This window comes from Nomascus leucogenys, chromosome 3 (assembly GCF_006542625.1).
Source record: "Nomascus leucogenys isolate Asia chromosome 3, Asia_NLE_v1, whole genome shotgun sequence".
Classification (NCBI taxonomy): Eukaryota; Metazoa; Chordata; class Mammalia; order Primates; family Hylobatidae; genus Nomascus; species Nomascus leucogenys.
This window is the reverse complement of record NC_044383.1, coordinates 91259615-91280022: the sequence shown is the minus strand read 5'-3', so window position 1 is coordinate 91280022 and position 20408 is coordinate 91259615. Positions and strand designations below refer to the sequence as shown.

At 38.3% G+C, this 20408-nt stretch overlaps 1 protein-coding gene across 5 annotated transcripts in view; it reads left to right on the top strand.

The window, feature by feature from the left end:
• HACE1 (HECT domain and ankyrin repeat containing E3 ubiquitin protein ligase 1) overlaps positions 1 to 20408 on the top strand; it is a 133659-nt gene that overhangs the window by 3372 nt on the left and 109879 nt on the right. For 2 of the 5 annotated variants that reach the window (XM_030809515.1, XM_003258381.2), the window contains exons 2-5: positions 4244 to 4298; positions 5606 to 5695; positions 7382 to 7486; positions 13324 to 13399. Coding sequence is in view for 2 of the 5 variants with exons in the window: in XM_003258381.2 (XP_003258429.1) it covers positions 4244 to 4298; positions 5606 to 5695; positions 7382 to 7486; positions 13324 to 13399 (326 nt within the window). In the remaining 3 variants the exon portion in view is untranslated. Of the gene's footprint in view, positions 1 to 4243; positions 4299 to 5605; positions 5696 to 7381; positions 7487 to 9563; positions 9620 to 13323; positions 13400 to 20408 lie in introns of those variants that run through there. The other 3 variants (XM_030809516.1, XM_030809514.1, XM_030809513.1) reach the window with 2 other exon arrangements.

Below are 20408 nucleotides of genomic sequence, written 5' to 3'. Positions count from 1 at the left end.
AATTGCTTGAACCTGGGAGGCGGAGGTTGCAATGAGCCGAGATCGCGCCACTGCATTCCAGCCTAGACATCAAGAGTGAAACTCAGTCTCAAAAAAAAACAAAAAACAAAAAAACCACATAAATAAAAGGAAGGTGTATGTTGTTAGTGTATGTAAAGTTTGAACTACTATATAGTGAATGCAGTTTGTTTAATAAAATAATAAAATTTGAGCCCATTTTAGCATATGTGATTAGGATAATTGTGTTTAAAAAAATTACTCCATGTGATGGTTTGAAGAGAGATTGTATATAATTAATTACTCTGAGCACCTTTTTTTTTGGTAACAGTTGGGTTTTGAAACTGTAGTGATAAAAATGGCAAACATGTCTAATAAAGTGATAGATTAAACTTTTCTTGTCACCCTGGAGACTTTAATTATATACCTAATTCTGAAGGTGTCTTCAAGAGTAGACAAGGAAGTATCTGGCAACAAATTTTGTTCTGTCCTTTCTTAGTATAGTATTTCTTGGATAGTCTCCTTCTAGCATCACAGTTGTGGTTAGAATTTCTTCATACTTACCTGTTAATGTATGTGACTTATTTTTTTCTTTAGGTTAGATGTGACTTAAATAAGATGTAAATCCAATTTTTATCTAAAAAATAAAAACCTTACAAATACAACCACTGTGAACCTTATTATGCTCACTAATGCTCACTTAAAATTATGCACTATCTTGATTTAAAGTTTATCTTGATTTAAGTTTAAACCCACAAATAACAGTGTTTTTTTTCTGTTTGTTTGTTTTAACAGTGTTTTTTTTATGACTTTATTATGGAGTGACTTAATGGAAATTCTCATGGTTTAGAAGTTCAGATTTTTATTGGGACATGTATTATTATATGAACGATAAAGAATGTTGTCATGCCAAGGGAGGCTTAGTGTAGTATTTTCAACTCCTGGTGGTGACTCATTGGTAGTTTCTGAGAGCAATTAGTGGGTTGCAGTCAGCATTTAAAAAAAGAAATATAAGAGGATAAAACAGAGTCTATTTTACATATTAAGAGAATAGTATTCTATTGTAGACCTTCTGGTTATGTAGTATATACTGGGTGCATTGTAGGATATATTATCTTTTTATTTTTTATCTTTATTTTTTATTTTTATTTTTCTGAAATGGAGTCTCGCTTGTCGCCCAGACTGGAGTGCAGTGGCACAATCTCGGCTCATTGCAAGCTCTGCCTCCTGGGTTCACGCCATTTTCCTGTGTCAGCCTCCTGAGTAGCTGGGACTACAGGCGCCTGCCACCACACCTGGCTAATTTTTGTATTTTTAGTGGAGATGGGCTTTCACCGTGTTAGCCAGGATGGTCTCGATCTCCTGACCTCTAGTGATCTGCCCGCCTCGGCCTGCCAAAGTGCTGGGATTACAGGCGTAAGCCACCGCGCCCAGCCAGGATATGTTATTTGTAGAGGCTCTGGAATCAGCCACTTAATGCCACTGTTACACAGCTTGTTACTTAACTAGTACTTCAGTTTTCTCATCTGTAAAATGAGGATAATAGTACCTACTTCATAGGGTGGTTGTGAGGAGAAAAGCAATGATATATGCAAAGTGTTTAGAAAAGTGCCTTTAAGATAATGGTTCTTAAATGTTAGTTATTAATAGGATTTATTAGTATTTTACATTTATAGTGAAAAAGTTGTTGCATCTGCATACTGAACTTGTGAATGTTGACAAGGTCTAAATTGCTTTTCATGTATACGCTCACAGTAAATAATGAACAAATATGTGAAGGAATATTGATAACTTTTTTTCCATTGCCCCTATAAACAGCTCAGTTTATATTTCTAAACATATGAATTATGTTTTTCACACACAATTATAATACCATTACTAGAGCCAATACAGTTAACAGTATTATTGTATTATCTTGAAATAAAATACCAAGTCCATATACAGTTTGTCCTCATCTCAAAAATTGTCTCAAAAATGTCCTTTTACAGTTGGTTTTTTTGAATCACTATCCAGATAAGGACTACGTATTACATATGGTGGATGTGTCTCTTAAGACTCTGTATGTATGACAGTTCGTCCTCCTTTTAAAAAAAGTATTTTTTAAAGTAATTTTAAACTTACAGAAAACTTACATGAATAGCCCAGAGTTCCTCCCATGTAACTTTCACTCACCTTTCCCTAAGGTTAACATCTTGTACAACCACAGTACAGTTGTCAAAAATAAGAAATTAACATTTGTATATATTATTAATTATACTACAGAGTTTATTAAAATTTCACCAGCTTTCCCACTAATGTCATTTAAGGATCCAATTCAGGATACCGCATTGCCTTTAGTTATGTTTCTTTAGTCTCCTCCAAACTGTGATAGTTCTTTAGTTTTTCTTTGTGTTTCATGGTCCTGAGACTTTTAAAGAGGACCGATCAGGTGTTTTGTGGAATTCCCTTTAATTTGGGCTTATCTGACATTTTCTCATGATTAGATTGAAGTTATGCATTTTTGGCAAGAACAGTAGTCCACCCTTATCTGCAGCTTTGCTTTCCGAGGTTTCAGCTGTGGGAGGCACAGCATAATATTTTGAGAGAGAGGGAGAGAGACCACATTCACGTAACTTTTATTACCGTATAGTGTTATAATTGTCCTATTTTATTATTTATTGTTGTTAATCTCTTACTGTGCCCAATTTATAAATTAAACTTTATCATGTAGGGAAAAAAATCGTATACATAGGGTTTGGTACTATCCACGGCTTTAGGCATTGACTCGGGGTCTTGGAATGTGTCCCCTGCGGATAAGTGGGGACTGCTGTACTGCAAAAGTGATGTGTCCTTTTCAGTGGATCATATCAGGAACTATATGATATGGAATATATACTATTTTTGGTGATGTTACCCTTTGTCAGTTGATTAAGATAGTGTCTGCTGGGTTCTTCACTATAAATTTTCTTTTTCCTTTGTAATTAGTCAATATTTTTGAGAGGTACTTGATACTGTGTAAATATCCTGTTTCTCCTTAAACTTTGACCTATTAACTGAGCAGCAGCATTAACTTTTAAAGGGCTGAGTAGGGGTTGTCAGGGTTTCGTCTTTGTAAATAATTTGTTAAAAAACATGAACCTCCAAAATACATTGAATTGAGAAATGACCCTTAGTGATATATGAAAATCAATTCAAAACACTAGCTAACATGTACATAAGTATAATATAGCATCATAGATATTGATTTTTAACCTTTTGGGTCATGTTTTTGTGAATTTATTGTGTAAAGGGTCTCTCTTAGCCTGTTTTCTGCTGATACAACAATACCACACACTGGATAATTTGTAAAGAAAACAAATGTATTTCTCACAGTTCTGGAAGCTGGGAAGTCCAACAGCGTGGCACCAGCATCGAGTAAGAGTCATCCCATGGTGGAAGGCAGAAGGGTGAGAGAGGAAGGGCTAGAGGGAAGGGGACTGAACTTCACTATAACTAACCCACTCCTGGATTAACAGAATTAATCCATTCATGAAGGAGGAGCCCTCATGACTCAATTGCCTCCCCAAAGCCTCACCTCTTCACACTGCCGTAATAGCAACCAAATTTCCAACACATGAACTTTTGGTAGATGCATTCAAACCATAGCACATATGAATAAAAATGTTGTGAGTAAAGTGATAAGTACAATGAAGACTTCAGTGCTGTTTCATAAAAGCGTCTAAACTAATTTCTTTTGTAATAATATTGACAAGAAGCCAGTATTGTGTATATTTAAGGTTTTAAAATTATTTTAGCATATATATATTTAATATCCATATGTATTTAAAATTCCCCTAAACTACATGTAAGTATGATAAAACATGATGCCTGTAAATACCTCTTTGGAAGTAAAAGAAATTTCAATTGTTAAAGCTACAGAAAGGTTTTTGGATGATGATGCGCGGGCTACCATACTACACTTAGAGAATTGTTTTTTGGTGGATAATGGGGCAAAACCTTCTGAAGAATCAGTCTTTAATTTTCCTTTTACATCCAGAAGCTAAGCTCTTTTGTAATGATGTAAAAGGGATAAGCAGTGGAGGGGATGAAAGATTCTGCACTATCGTAAATTCTGAAATACCTCTGGTATTTTGCATTATTCTTTCCTCCTCCTTCCTCTCCTTTTCGCTTTTTGTATAGAGTTAGGAAAATTCTAAACTTATCTTAAGTATCACCCCTTGGACAAAGTAGGGGATAAATGAACTCTTTCTGTTTTTTTTTTACTCAGATAATGAAACTGCTGTTTATACATTAATGCCAATGGTTATGGCTGATCAACACAGGTGAGTGCTTGTTTCAAAAATTTGTGCTTTTTAAGAAGCATACATTGTTCTAAATGTATACCGCATGCCTGCGCACGCACGCGCGCGCACACACACACACACACACAGTCAGTTTGGACATAGATGTTGTTCTGGGGCAAGTTATTTAACTTCTCTGTTATAATTTTGTGTGTGTGAAATAAGGAATAAGATTTTCCAAGATCTATATGAGCTGTAAAATCTTACGGTGAGAGATTTTCTTAATGAATATTGAGATATTAAGTATTTGGTTGGTCACTGACATAGAAAAATACATTGTGATGATTTAGAGGTCACTACTGATCTTTATAGCAAAAGATTATGGCTGAGGGACAACTTATTTCCCTTATGTGCTACTTACTTTTGTGTTCCTTTTATTGATGTAGTGTTGACACTCTTTTACAGGGCCATATATGAAATACAATTATTTGGCTTTGTGAGGGGATCTTTACACTTACACCAGTCAGCTCTGCCATGGCTAGCCATTGAATTTTTTGATATAATAAGAAGAATGTAAAGAGAAACTATTTTGAAACAAGTTTAAAATTTTTTTTTTTTGTTTTAAATTTCCTACCTGGTATAATTAAAAAATGTTTTTTGTCTGATTTTCTTTATTTGGCCAAAATTAATATAGCTAGGCTCAACTTTTGGCAAGGGGAGCAGCCAGTCCTACACCCTTTGTTTCTCAAGAAACTAAGGAAAGCTAAAGCCAGCTTACTCTGTTGTGTGTCCAAAGAGCAGGTAACATAGGATTATCCAAGTGGCAGATGAGGAAACCTTCAGCACCAGCTTATTGATCAAGGCGTTTGGTTTTTGGATAATACTGTGCTGGCTAACATACTAAGAGAATAGTGCAGTATTTTGTGGTGGGTGTGGGACAAAACCTGAAGAATCAGTAAGAGTAGCTAAGCCGGGTGGGGTGGCTCACGCCTGTAATCCCAGCACTTTGGGAGGCTGAGGCAGGCGGATCACGAGGTCAAGAGACTGAGACCATCTTGGCCAACTTGGTGAAACCCCCTCTCTACTAAAAATACAAAAATTAGCTGGGTGTAGTGGCATGCGCTTGTAGTCCCGGCTACTCAGGAGGCTGAGGCAGGAGAATTGCTTGAACCAGGGAGGTGGAGGTTGCAGTGAACCAAGATCTCGCCACTGTACTCCAGCCTGTGACAGAGCAAGACTCTGTCTCAACAAACAAACAAACAGAGCAGCTAAAGAGTTGTTAACTTGATTTATTGTGTTTTTAAAAACTTTTTTTTACACGTTGATTCCCCTTTTTTATTTTGGCATAGGTCTGTTTCTGAACTACTATCAAATTCAAAATTTGATGTCAATTATGCGTTCGGACGTGTGAAAAGAAGCTTGCTTCACATTGCAGCAAAGTAAGACTAAAGATATTTTGAGTTAAACTCTGATCTAGGCCAAGGATCAGTGAGCTTTGAACAGCGTTGTCACACAGTATTTCTGGGGAGAGATGAGAACAGACAGCTGAGTAGTTCTTTATCCTGTTTGAGGGCGTGGTGTGCTATCCGTTCTGTCTCTAAACTGTTAACTTTGGGATTGTGTGTAAATCTCATGTCCCTCTTGTCTTTGTTTTATATCAGATCAGTAGGTTAGACATGGAGATTGTCTTTCCTGGATGTACTTACTGGTACAGTTCACCAAAATTTTCTTTTTATCCCAGTAATATGAGATTTTATATGCTGTCTGCAGATGAAGTCGTTGGCTTTATATTTTTTACATAGGTGGGATAATGAGTTTTATCTACAGTCTCCTGGTATGTAATCAATCAGTTAACTAATTGGTACCTACCCTCTTTTCAGGATTTAGGTAGGTGTGTTGAAATTAATTGTTCATGAATAATTTGGCTTATGAAAGGCCAGAAAGTTGAAAGTATCATATGGTTTCTTTGAAGTATTTGAATTTCTCAAATACTTAATAATTTTCATAGTAGAATGGACCATCTTGAAAGTAGAGAATGTTTACTATTTGTGTCAGAAGTTAAATTTGTGTCAGAAGTCAAATTATAGGTAAAAATAATGTGTTTAAAAGGCCACGCAGAGAAGCTCACACCTGTAATCCCAGCACTTTTGGAGGCTGAGGTGGGTAGATCACTTGAGGTCAGGAGTTCAAGACCAGCCTGGCCAGCATGGTGAAACCCCATCTCTACTAAAAATACAGAAATTAGCCAGGTGTCCTGGCATGCACCTGTAATCCCAGCTACTTGGGAGGCTGAGGCAAGAGAATTGCTTGAACCCTGGAGGCTGAGGTTGCAGTGAGCCAAGATTGTGCCACTGCTCTCTAGCCTGGGTGACACAGCAAGACTCTGTCTCAAAAAAAAAAAAAAAAAAAAAAAAATGGCCAGGCGTGGTGGCTCACGCCTGTAATCCCAGCACTTTGGGAGGCCGAGGTGGGTGGATCTTGAGGTCAGGAGATCAAGACCATCCTGGCTAACACGGTGAAACCCCGTCTCTGCTAAAAATACAAAAAAAAGTAGCCTGGCATGGTGGCAGGTGCCTGTAGTCCCAGCTACTTGGGAGGCTGAGGCAGGAGAATGGCGTGAACCTGGGAGGCGGAGCTTGCAGTGAGCTGAGATCGCACCACTGCACTTCAGCCTGGGTGACATGCGAGACTCTGTCTCAAGTAAAAAAAAAAAAAAAATGTGTTTAAGGCCGGGCATGGTGGCTCACACCTGTAATCCCAGCACTTTGGGAGGCTGAGGTAGGAGGATTGCTTGAGTTCAGGAGTTTGAAATCAGCCTGGGCAACATAATGAGGCCTCTTCTCTACAGAGAAAAAAAAAAAAAAATTACCCAATTGTGGTGGCTCATGCCTGTAAGTCCCAGCTACTTGGGAGGCTGAGGTGGGAGGATTGCTTGAGCCCAGGAGGTCAAGGCTGCAGTGAACTGTGATGGTGCCACTGCACTCCAGCGTGGGCGACAGAGCAAGACTCTGTCTGAAAAACAAAAAGAAAATTGTGTTTAATAGAATATTTTGTTTTTTAATTAAACTACATCAAGTATGGCTGTATGTTGAATGTATCTGAACTGTCTTTTAATATTGTTTTAGTTGTGGATCGGTGGAATGCTTGGTTTTGCTGTTAAAGAAAGGAGCAAATCCTAACTATCAAGATATTTCAGGCTGTACACCCCTTCATTTGGCAGCAAGAAATGGGTAACTATTTAGTTTTCTTAAGTGGCTTAAGTTGTATTATCAGTTATTCAAGGCACTTTGCCTTGATTTGATGATTCCTCCTGCACCCCCGATATTTACCTTGGGAAAAACTACAATAATGGTGCATATTTTATTTTCTATATATTTTTTTGTCTCTCGAAGATATTATTGATGATATCGTTCTTCTTTATAGTGGATCTGGGGTCATTATATTCCATTTAAAAATAGCTATCATATTTATTAATTTATTAGATTCTCACTAATTTTCTTCTTGAAAATATTATATGTGGAAGTTCATTATTGTATTATAGTGACATTGTGTTTTCTGAAAAGCATAATTTTCATCTCTATTTTAGTGTGCTTTTTTCCTGCTACTCTTCTGCCACTCGTAACTCCATGGCTCATTTTGCAAATTGCTTGTTTAGTTCATTTTATTAATGGAATTATACATAGACTTAATATATTGTACACAGTTTATTTGTAATTATTGTGGATGAGCTGTACCAGAGTAATCTTCCTAGATACTAGGGTAGTTTACTCCTTTTAGTGCAAACATTAGTTTTTATTTGGTCTGAGAAATCAGACCAAAATGATTGGAATTATGTTTAAAATGAAAATAAGTATTTTTTGATTCAGGACTTGAAGAACTTATATTTTATAAACTCTTTCTTTTTTTTTTTTTTTTTTTTGAGATGGGGTCTTACTCTGTCACCAGGCTGGAGTGCGGTGGCACAGTCTCAGCTCGCTGCAACCTCTATCTCCTGGGTTCAAGCGATTCTTCTGCCTCAGCCTCCTGAGTAGCTGGGATTTCAGGCACGTGCTACCATGCCCAGCTAATTTTTGTATTTTTAGTAGAGACGGGGTTTTACCATGTTGGCCAGGATGGTCTCGATCTCCTGACCTCAGGTGATCTGCCCACCTTGGCCTCTCAGAATGCTGGGATTACAGGCGTGAGCCACCACACCCGGCCTAAACCCTTTCAAACACTGTAAAACTTCTTTATGGAGTCCAGGCCTGTAATCCCAGCCTTTTGGGAGGCCAAGGCGGGCAGATCATCTGAGGTCAGGAGTTTGAGACCAATCTGACCAACGTGGTGAAACCCTGTCTCTACTAAAAATACAAAAATAATCCAGGCATGGTGAGGCATGCCTGTAATCTTAGCTACTTAAGAGGCTGAGGCATGAAAATTGCTTGAGCCTGGGAGGCTGAGGCATGAGAATCGCTTGAGTGCCCGAGAGAGCTAGGTTGCAGTGAGTGGAGATTGCGCCATTGCATTCCAGCCGGGACAACAGAGGGAAACTCTGGTCTCAAAACAACAACAACCACAAAAAAAACACAAAAAACTTCTCTGTGGACACGGTATACAAATGCATTATGTCTTTTTTTTTTTTTAATTACTCTTGAAGATATTTTTGTTTCCTATTCTCAACTGTGCTTCTAGATATTTGAGTTGGCTGCCTAATAAGATGGATATGGAGCTAAAAATTGTCCATTACATCAATCTGAGGCCAAATTTTTGCATATAAAGATTAAAATAGAGCAAAAAAGACAACTATAGTGATGCCTAGGTTGGACAGGGGAAGAGCATAGTCCTTTGACTCTTGCTGATCTGCTCCATTTCCTGATTTAGCATGTGAGCGAGTTTAATTGTCCACTGTTCTCATAGGTAACAATGTGCTGATTAAACAGTTGTTTTTATAATTAGCCATGTTAGGTATCTTGTAATGTGTCACACCCAAGGTCATAGAGTAAATCATTCATTCCCTTGCTGAATTGATCTCAGGTCTAGGTACATTATCCCAAGTGTTGATGGGGTGTTGACAAAGGTCTTGAAAAGGTTACATGTAGAAAAATATCTTAGAACTCTGTTTCAACAACTATGCTAATGAAAGGAGAGATTAGTGCAGAGCAGGGATAAAAACTCTGCTGTCATTTCAGTAGGCGACTTAGTCATAAGACTTCAGTGTGAGGAGCAAGAAATAGGTCTTAGACTTGAAAGACAGGATGTTCTTGGTCTGCTAGAAAGAATTTTCATGTACTGTTTTTCAGAAACAAATAAAGTGGCACAGAGAAAAGAAATAGTTTTGATCACTCTTTCTGTCAACAGTGATTGAAGACCATTACATTTTAAAGGTGAAGAAATATGGCAGATATTACACGATTCACATAGCCATTCAGCAAGAAGAAAAGGAATAAAAAGAATTCATGACTCTCTTTAATTTGGATGCCTTTCTGTTTCTATAAAGATTACTCTTGATATTCAATACTTAAATATTTTGGTTTTTATTATTTATTGAGTGGAAGCCTTGTACAGCTTACAGGTGCTCAATGTTTGCTAAGTGTTTGAGTACTTCCTGTAGTGGCTGATGGTTTCAGAAATAGCTTTTTACTGTAATTTTTTTATGAGTTCACATTTATCCATACTGAAGTAGAAGTCGTAGTAGAGTTCTTCCCATTTTGTTGGTCAATCTGTGTTTTGGGGCCAGCTTTTTGTTTTGTTCCCTCAGCTGTCATCAGATGGCTGCTGTATTTCTCTTGGCCTGCTTTAGCATTTTTCTCTTTGCCATTAGTGCTGTATTGGATTGTCCTTCTTTCCAAAAGAAACCCCATTAAGCTTCCACAGAGCACTTGGGTGACTGGTCCCTGTGTAATTTGGGTTGCCATAAGCTCCCTATAATTGGGCAATATCTGAGCAGGAATATAGTTGCTTCCTTGTACAGGGGGATTCAGCATTGCTCATGCTTATGTGAGAATGTTAAAAGGAGAGGCTTTAAAATTATTGTGTGTTCTTAGGTTGTGTTTTGGTCAGTTTTGAAACAAGAGTTTTTCTTTATTTTTTAGGTGATAGGAGCTCATAAAGGGTAGGGCCCATGTGTTACATAATATTTTAGTTCTGTTAGCAAAATTGCTACTTATTTATTGGGTTGATTTGACTTATTCAGACCCTGGAAAATAGTAATAATGGTTGTTCAGTAGAAAGATAGGATATATTTCTCTCCTACATTCCCTGTACCTTTTGCAATCCATTTTTGGAAGGGAAAGCATTATAGATTACTGCTTTTCTTCAACAACCCCTACCATAAACATTTTTTGGGCCTATTTCCCTGGCTCATTCCTACCTAATGATTTATTTTGGCATTATTGGCTTAGGCCATGGTCCATAATAGGCTTCTGAAAGGTTTTAGAAATCCACCCATATGGGTATAGACACACGAACACACATTTAAACAATGCATTTATTTTAATGGGACTTTCTGGTTTGTGGTCTCATGATTATTGAATATTTATTTCTTAAGGTTTTCCTAACAGTGTGTTAGATAAAGGAACTTTGTAAATGTTTTATCTTAAAAGTTTACCCAGAGTAGGCTGGGTGCGGTTGCTCAAGCCTGTAATCCCAGCACTTTGGGAGGCCGAGGTGGGCGGATCACGAGGTTAGGAGATGGAGACCATCCTGGCTAACACGGTGAAACCCCGTCTCTACTAAAAATACAAAAAATTAGCCAGGCGTGGTGGCAGGTGCCTGTAATCCCAGCCACTCAGGAGGCTGAGGCAGGATAATGGCGTGAACCTGGGAGGCGGAGCTTACAGTGAGCCGAGATCACGCCACGGCACTCCAGACTGGGCGACAGAGCGAGACTCCGTCTCAAAAAAAAAAAGTTTACCCAGAGCTTTATTTTCTTCAGTTTCTTTGATTATAATGCTAATTTTAAGTGACATTTAACTTCATTACAAGTACAAAAAGCAAGAAAAGTAACTTGTCAGTTCTTTTTTTCTTAAAAGTTTTATTCAATCAATGAGAATTTTAGCTATTGACTTACAAGATTGAATATTAATAATCAAAGTTTTATTGAGAGCTACTATGAGCCTGGCTATGCTTAGTACTGAGTTGATTAAAGAAATGTGATATAATCCATGGTATGAAGATGTTTATGATCTAGTTGAATAAATAGTAATATATTCATGTATACTATGTACTCTGCCATTCAAAGTAATGGCAAAAACCACCATTACTTTTGTACCAACCTCATATTATATTACTACTATATTTATTATATAATATGTATACAATACGTATGTATTTAATATATACACACTGTATTGTATGTATTACTGTTTACTCACTGGACTATTTACCAGTGAACTATACACTTAAAAATGGTTGTGATGGGGGGCGGGCGTCGTGGCTCACGCCTGTAATTCCAGCACTTAGGGAGGCTGAGGCAGGCGGATCGCCTGAGGTCAGGAGTTCAAGACCAGCCTGGCCAACGTGGTGAAACCCAGTCTGTACTAAAAATACGAAAAATTAGCTGGGCATGGTGGCGGGTGCCTGTAATCCCAGCTACTCGGGAGGCTGAGGCAGGAGAATTGCTTGAACCCAGGAGGCAGAGGTTGCAGTGAGCCTAAATTGTGCCATTGCACTCCAGCCTGGACAACAAAAGTGAAACTCTGTCTCAAAAAAAAAAAAAAAAAAGTTGTGATGGAGGCTGGGTGTAGTGGCTCACGTCTGTAATCCCAGCACTTTGGGAGGCTGGGGGGGGGGGGTGGATCACCTGAGGTCAGGAGTTCAAGACCAGCCTGTCCAACATGGTGAAACCCTGTCTTTACTAAAAAATACAAAAATTAGCCTGGCGTGGTGGTGCATGTCTGTAATCCCAGCTACTCGGGAGGCTGAGACAGAAGAATTGCTTGAACCTGGGAGGCGGAAGTTGCAGTGAGCCGAGATCGTGTCACTGCACTCCAGCCTGGCAACAGAGTGAAACTCTGTCTCAAAAAAAAAAAAAAAGTTTATGATGGGCCACTGTGGTGGCTCACACCTGTAATCCCCACACTTTGGGAGGCTGAGGTGGGCAGATCACCAGGTCAAGAGATCAAGACCATCCTGGCCAACATGGTGAAACCCCGTTTCTACTAAAAATATAAAATTAGCTGGGCATGGTGGCCCATGCCTGAAATCCTAGCTGCTTGGGAGGCTGAGGCAGGAGAATCACTTGAACCCAGGAGGCGGAGGTTGCGGTGAGCCAAGATCCGCCACTGCACTCCAGCCTGGGCAACAACAGCGCAGCTCCATCTCAGGAAAAAAAAAAAAAAAAAAACCCCATACAAAAATTAGCTGGCACGATGGCACATGCCTGTAGTCCCAGCTACTCGGAAGGCTGAGGCAGGAGAAGCGCTTGAACCCGGGAGGCGGATGTTGTAGTAAACCAAGATCGCGCCACTGCATTCCAGCCTGGCAAGACTCTGTCTCAAAAAAAAAAAAGTTATGATGGCAAATTTTATATGTATTTTACCACAATGCAAATAACTGAAAAAAAAAAAAAAGAATCTCTACATCCCCCTCCTCACCCTCCTGAGTAGAGGTATGCATAGACGTGTATTTTATTTATGTTCTGAGTTTGGTTTTTATAACATCTTAGTGTTATCTTTTAAATATTTTGCTGTCAAGAATGTAGGATACAATGTTGAGACATCATTTTTCTCTATCCATTCATTCCCCTTCCATTAGACTTGTATTTTGTTATATTTCTAATGAATATTACTATTTCATGAACTTAGTCAATACTAGAAATTTCTCTACAGTTTGAATGATGATTTGTCCCAATGATATGAAAACCTGACTGTGTCGTTGTTTTATCCTGTTATCTTTGAGTCATAGAAGCAGTTGTGTATCTTGCGTCAAGTAGTGTTTGTTTAAATATTGCAGATATGGCTTGATATTACAGATAAAGATGTTAGGATGTCATCAGCTGTTATTGATTGTTGCTGATATTTCAGTAAATTAATTGTCATTTGCATATTTTTTTTAGTACCAGTTATCCATGACTCTTTTTTCTTTTCAGGCAGAAGAAATGTATGAGTAAATTATTAGAATATAGCGCTGATGTCAACATTTGTAATAATGAAGGCCTTACAGCAGTAAGTGCTATCAATTTCATCTGATGTTTTAAAAGTATGTTTTAGAAAATGATATTGAATGTGACAGTTAGGCAAAGTGTAGTACAAGTGTTTCTGCAAGTTACTTTTTTCTGAGACAGAGTCTCGCTCTGTCACTCAGGCTGGAAGTGCAGTGGTGTAATCTGTGCTCACTGCAATCTCTGCCTCCTGGTTCAAGCGATTCTTGTGCCTCAGCCACCCAAGTATCTGGGATTACAGGTATGCGCCACCATGCCCAGATAATTTTTATATTTTTAGTAGAGGTGGGGTTTCACCATGTTGGCCAGGCTGGTTTCTAACTTCTGGCCTCAAGTGATTCACCTGTCTCGGCCTCCCAAAGTGCTGGGATTATAGGAGTGGGCCACCGCACCTGGCCTGTGTTACTTCTTTATAGGGATTAAAAAGGTGTAGAATGATTTGAGATAAAGTTTTAAGCTATATTAAGATAAGTTATGGCTTACCATATTTCTGTCTTCTCCTTTTTAAGTTTATGACTTTCATTTATTTTGAAGCTTATTCCCCTAGCCTTTGTCACTGACTTTTGAGGGACTTCTTAGGAGCATCTCTGCTGAGGTGTGTTATGTGTTCGTTCTTGGAGAGCTGTTTTTCATTATGTTCTTTTAAGTACTTTTAATATGTTCATTGTAGAATTAGTCAGAAAGGAAGAAAAAAGGTAACAGAGGGAATGAGCACTCCCTGTATTCCTTGCACTCTGAGATAATCATGGTTAAAAAAAAAATAAACTTCTGTATTTTTAGTAGAGACGGGGTTTCACCATGTTGGCCAGGCTGGTCTTGAACTCCTGACCTCTGGTGATCCACCTGCTGGCCTCCCAAGGTGCTGGGATTACAGGTGTGAGCCACTGTGCCCGGCCAATAAAACCTTTTTTTAGAGACAGGGTCTCACTGTCACCCAGGCTGCAGTGTAGTGGCATGATCATAGCTCACTGCAACCTCAAACTCTTGGGCTCAGGAAATGATCCAGCATCATCCTTCCAAGTAGCTGGGACTATAGGTGTGTGTCACTACCCTTGGCTAGTATATTTTATATTTTTTTATGGAGGTGGGGTCCTGCTTTGATGCCCAGGCTAGTCTTGAACTCTTGGCCTCAAGCAGTCCTTTCACTTCTGCATCCCAAAGATAAAATTACTGTTAACATTTTGTCCTATTATTAGACTTACATTTTATATAAAGTAGTATTGGCCATTTTGCCATACCACTTTCTTTGCAAATATAAGTTTATATATTTTTGAATCACATGGAGGTGGTATGGGATATTGCTGAAGAGATTGTTGAAATCCCAAAGTTTTAACCAAATTGTCATTATTTAATGGAGCATTATTAATTTTGGAAGTAGAGATAACATAGAATTATGTTACTGTTAAGCAGTTGTTTTGAAATCATGGCAGAAAATGTTTTATTTATTAAATTATACATTCCTTTGATAGTATTTATATTTTGAATCTTTTAATTTTTGAATAAAGAATAATATTGAATATTTACTTACCATGCTGGTTTTCAAGGCCTGTATGATTAAAAATTGGGGGATGAGGTATAGAAAAACAACTTTCCTAAAATTTTGAATGGCTTATTATATAATAAACTCAATCATGATTATTATGTGGAATCTACAATTCCTGTAAAAAATTCAGATTTTGTTATGTATTAATAATATAATCCCACCTATTCTGTAAGGAAAGACTGTATTCTCACTATAGGATGCTTAGTGACATGGTACGTGCAACAGAGGGTTATGAAACCCTAGAAATGACATAGATCTTTACTTAGGACACTAACCAGTTTAGGCATGATGGTTCAGTGTTAATATAATCTGTTTTAATTGCATAAGATGTTCTCTGTTAATTTCTTCCCTTCCTTCCTATACTTTAAGGGAGGTGGAATAGAAAATTTGTAAAAATAAAATTTTTATTTAACAAAATTATTCATGTATGTATTTAAAGACTCAAATATTCTACCTGGCTTGTAGAAAACAGTCTCTTGGGCTTCCTCCCCAACCTCCAAACTTCCCACTCCCTAAACAACTTCTTTCAGTTATTTTTTTTTTTTTTTTTGAGACAGAGTCTCACTGTCACCCAGGCTGGAGTGCAATTGCGCAATCCCGGCCCACTGCAACTTCCACCTCCTGGGTTCAAGTGATTCTCCTGCCTCAGCCTCCCGAGTAGCTGGGATTATAGGCGCCTGCTGCCACGCCCAGCGAATTTTTTTTTTTTTTTTGAGACGGAGTTTCACTCTTGTTGCCCAGGCTGGAGTGCAATGGTGCTATCTTGGCTCACTGCAACCTCCACTTACCAGGTTCAAGCAATTCTCCTGCCTCAGCCTCCTGAGTAGCTGGGATTTCAGGCATGTGCCACCACGCCCCGCTAATTTTGTATTTTTAGTAGAGACAGGGTTTCTCCATGTTGGTCAGGCTGGTCTTGAACTCCCGACCTCAGGAGATCCACCCGCCTCGGCCTCCCAAAGTGCTGGGATTACAGGTGTGAGCCACTGCGCCCAGCTTTTTTTTGTATTTTTAATAGAGGTGGGGTTTTACCAGGTTAGCCAGGCTGATCTCGAACTCCTGACCTCAGGTGATCCACCTGCCTTGGCCAGCCAAAGTGCTGGGATTATAGGTGTGAGCCACCGCGCCTGGCCTCTCTCAGCTATTTTAATGGATTTTAAAATGTTGTCTCTATATCGAAATAGCATGCTAAATGCTACTTCCTGGTTTTTTGGTTTTAGGTATCACCTGTTGACTTTCTGGAAGATGAGGCTATTCTCTTTTTCAGCCCCTCCTCTCACCTGTCATGTATAAGCACATTAGCCTCATATCCCTCCAATACAATTATTGTAATTTTAGTTAGATCATTTTTGTGTATTATTTTTTTGAGTACACGAAAACTATTCATAGTTAAGCCAAATAGTTGGTTATAGTTGCTTTCCTTTCTTGCATAACATTTTATTTTCCCTGTAGTTAATGATTTGTCTTTTTTTAAAAATTAAGATAATTGTAGATTCACATGCAGTGCTAAGAAATAATAGAGAGAGAGAGATGCCCTGCACTTTTTGCCAAGTTTCCTTCAGTGGTAACATTTTGCAAAACTATAGTATAATATTACAGTAGGGACATGGACATTGATACAATCCATCTTACTGAGATTCCTCAGTTTTATTTTATTTTATTTTTTTGAGATGAGTCTCGCTCTGTTGCTCAGGCTGGAGTGCAGTAGTGCAATCTCAGCTCACTGCAACCTCTACCTCCTGGGTTCAAGCAATTCTCCTGCCTCAGTCTCCCGAGTAGCTGGGACCACAGGTGTGTGTCACCATGCCCAGCTAATTTTTGCATTTTTAGTAGAGATGGGGTTTCACGATGTTGGCCAGGCTGGTCTTGAGCTCCTGACCGCAGGTGATCTACCCGCCTTGGCCTTCCAAAATGCTGGGATTACAGGTGTGAGCCACCGTGCCTGGCCTTCTTCAGTTTTAATTGTATGTGTGTGTGTATATGTATTTTAAGTTCTATTCATTTTTATTACCTGTGTAGGTTACCTGTGTAGTTTTATTACCTGTGTACATGGTAGGTTTTCACCACCATAGTCAATATTCTGAACATTTCTAACACCACAGAGATATGTCATGTTGCCCTTTTGTAACCATACCTTTCCCTTTGTCCTTCACATCCCATGGCTAACCTATAGCAACCATTAATTTGTTCTCCATTAGTCATTTCAAGAATGTTACAGAGATAGAACTATATTGTATGGAACTTTTGGGGATTGGCTTTTTTTGTTTGTCATATTCCCTGGAGACTTATTTGGGTTATACTTATCAGTAGTTTGTTCCTTTATAATGCTGAATAGTATTCCATCCAGTAGTGGATATACTACCATTTGTTTGACTGTTCACCTGTTAAAAGACATTTGGGTCACTTCTGGTTTGGGGCTATTATGAGTAAAGCAGTTAAAAACATTAGGGTACACATTTTTGTGTTAACATAAGTTTTCGTTTTTCTGGGACAAATGTCCAGGAATGCAGTTGTTTTCTATAGTGACTATACTAATTCACATTCCCATCAACAGTGTATGACGGTTCCTGTTTCTTGACATCTTTGCCAGCATTTCTTATTGCCTGTCTTTTGGATATAAACCATTTTAATAGGGGTGAGATGATACCTCATTGTAGTTTTGATTTGCATTTCTTTGATGATCAGTGATGTTGAGCCCCTTTTTATATGCCTGTTTTCCAGTTGGATGTCTTCTTTTGAGAAGTGTCTACTCAGATCTTTCATTCTTTTTTTAATCAATTTTTTTTTTTTTACTATAGAGTTGTTTGAGCTCCTTATATATTCTATATTCTGGTTATTAATCCCTTGTCAGATGGATAGTTTGCAGTTATTTTCTCCCGTTCTGTGGGTTGTTTCTTTACTTTGTTGATTGTTTCCTTTCCTGTGCAGAAGTGTTTTAACTTGAAGTGATCCTATTTGTCCATTTTTGCTTTGGTTACTTTTGCTTTTACTTAAAAGCAAATTTACTCGAGAAATTTGCTCAAGGGTTATTACTTAAGAAAGCTTTGCCCAAACCAATGTCCTGGAGAGTTTCCCCAGTGTTTTATTTTAGTAGTTTCATGTCTTAGATTTAAATTTTTAATTCATTTTTATTTGATTTTTGTATATGGCGAGAGATATAGGAACCTAGTTTCATTTTTTGTGTATGGATATCCAGTTTTCCCAGCACCATTTATTGAAGAGATGGTCCCTACTTCCAATGTGTGTTCTTGGCACCTTTGTAGAAAATGAGTTCACTGTAGAAGTGTGGATTTATTTCTGGGTTCTCTGTTCTGTCCCATTGGTCTGTATGTCTGTTTTTATACCAGTAACATGCTGTTTTGGTTACTATAGCTCTGTAGTCTGATTTGAAGTCAGGTAATGATATTCCTCCAGTTTTGACCTTTTTACTCAGGATGGCTTTTGCTATTCTAGATCTTTTGTGATTCCATATAAATTTTAGAATTATCTTTTCTGTTTCTGTGAAGAATGTCATTGGTATTTTGATAGAGATTACACTGAATCTATAGATTGCTTTGAGTAGTATGGACATTTTGACAGTATTGATTCTTCCAACCCTTAGGAATATTTTTCCATTTTTTGTGTGTGTCTTCTTCAGTTTCTTGCATCTCTTTTTATAGTTTTCTTTTAGACATCTTTCACTTCTTTGGTTAAGTTGATTCCTAGGTATTTTATTTTATTTGTAGCTGTCATAAATGGGATTACTTTCTTTACTTCTTTTTCAGGTTGTTTGCTGCTAACATCAGAATGCTACTGATTTTTGTATGTTGATTTCATATTTTGCAACGTACTTATTTACCAGTTCTAACAGTTTTTTGGTGGAGTCTAAGTTTTTCCAAATACAAGATCATATCATCTGCGGACAAGAATAATTTGACATCTTTCTTTCTAATTTGAATGTCCATTGTTTCTTTCTTTTGCCTGATTGCTCTAGCTAGGTCTTCCAGTACTGTTTCTTTTTTTTTTTTGAGACGGAGTCTCGCTCTGTCACCCAGGCTGGAGTGCGGTGGCGCGATCTCGGCTCACTGCAAGCTCCGCTTCCCGGGTTCACGCCATTCTCCTGCCTCAGCCTCTCCGAGTAGCTGGGACTACAGGCGCCCGCCACCACACCCAGCTAATTTTTTGTATTTTTAGTAGAGATGGGGTTTCACCGTGGTCTCGATCTCCTGACCTCGTGATCCGCCCGCCTCGGCCACCCAAAGTGCTGGGATTACAAGCGTGAGCCACCGCGCGTGTTAAGAGGGTCTTTTGAAGAGCAAAAGTTTAACTTTGAAGTCAAATTGATCAGTTTTTCACATTACGGATCATGCTTTTGATATCAAGAACTCTTTGCCTAGCCCTTGGTCTTGAAGATTGTCTCATATCTTTTTTTCTACAAGTTTTATGTTTCTGTGTTTTACATTTAAGTCTATGATCTTTTTTGAGTTACTGTTTGCATAAGTTATGAGGCTTAGGTCAAGGTTTACTTTTTTTTTTTTTTTTTTGCCTATGAATGTCCAGTACTAGCACTGTTTGTTGAAAAGGCTGTCCTTCCTGCATGAATTTGCTTTTGCATCTGTCTCAAAAATCAGTTGGAAATATTTGTGTGGACCCACTTGTGGACTTTCTGTTCATTCCACTGATCTGTGTGTCTCTGCTAATCTCTCTGCTAATACCACACTGTCTGGATTACTGTAGCTGTAAGTCTTAATACCAGATAGAATAATTCCTCTCACTTTATTTTTCTTTGTCAAGATTGTGTTAGCCATTCTGATTCCTTTGCCTTTCCATATAAATTTTAGAATAAACTTGTCTATGTCTACAAAAAAACCTTGCTGGGATTTTGATTGGAGTTGCGTTAAACTGATAGGTCAATTTGGGGAGAATTGTTATCTTTACTGTGTTGATTGAGTCTTTTAATCCATAAACACAGTATATCTCCACACTTACTTAGGTCTTTGATTTTTTCCATTAGAATTTTGTATAGCACAGTCTAGGGATTTTGTGCATGTTTTGGTAAGCATATAACTGTTTCATTTTCTTTGGCATAATTATAAATGGCTTTGTGTTTTTAATTTGAGTTTATGCTTGTTCAGTTGGAAATGCAATTGATTTTTGGTTTTGCAATCTTGCTGAACTCACTTATTAGTTCTGGGGGACTTTGGGCAAATTGCTTGGGATTTTTTACATAGACAGTCATGTTGTCTGCACGTAGAGACAGTTATTTGTTTATTTATTTATTTAGACAGAATTTCACTCTGTCACCCAGGCTACAGTGCAGTGGCGCAATCTCAGCTCACTGCAACCTCCACCTCCTGGATTCAAGCAATTCTCCTGCCTTAGCCACCCGAGTAGCTGGGATTACAGGTGTGCGCCACCACGCCCAGCTGATTTTTGTATTTTTAATAGAGACGGGGTTACACCATGTTGGCCAGGCTGGTCTTGAACTCCTGAC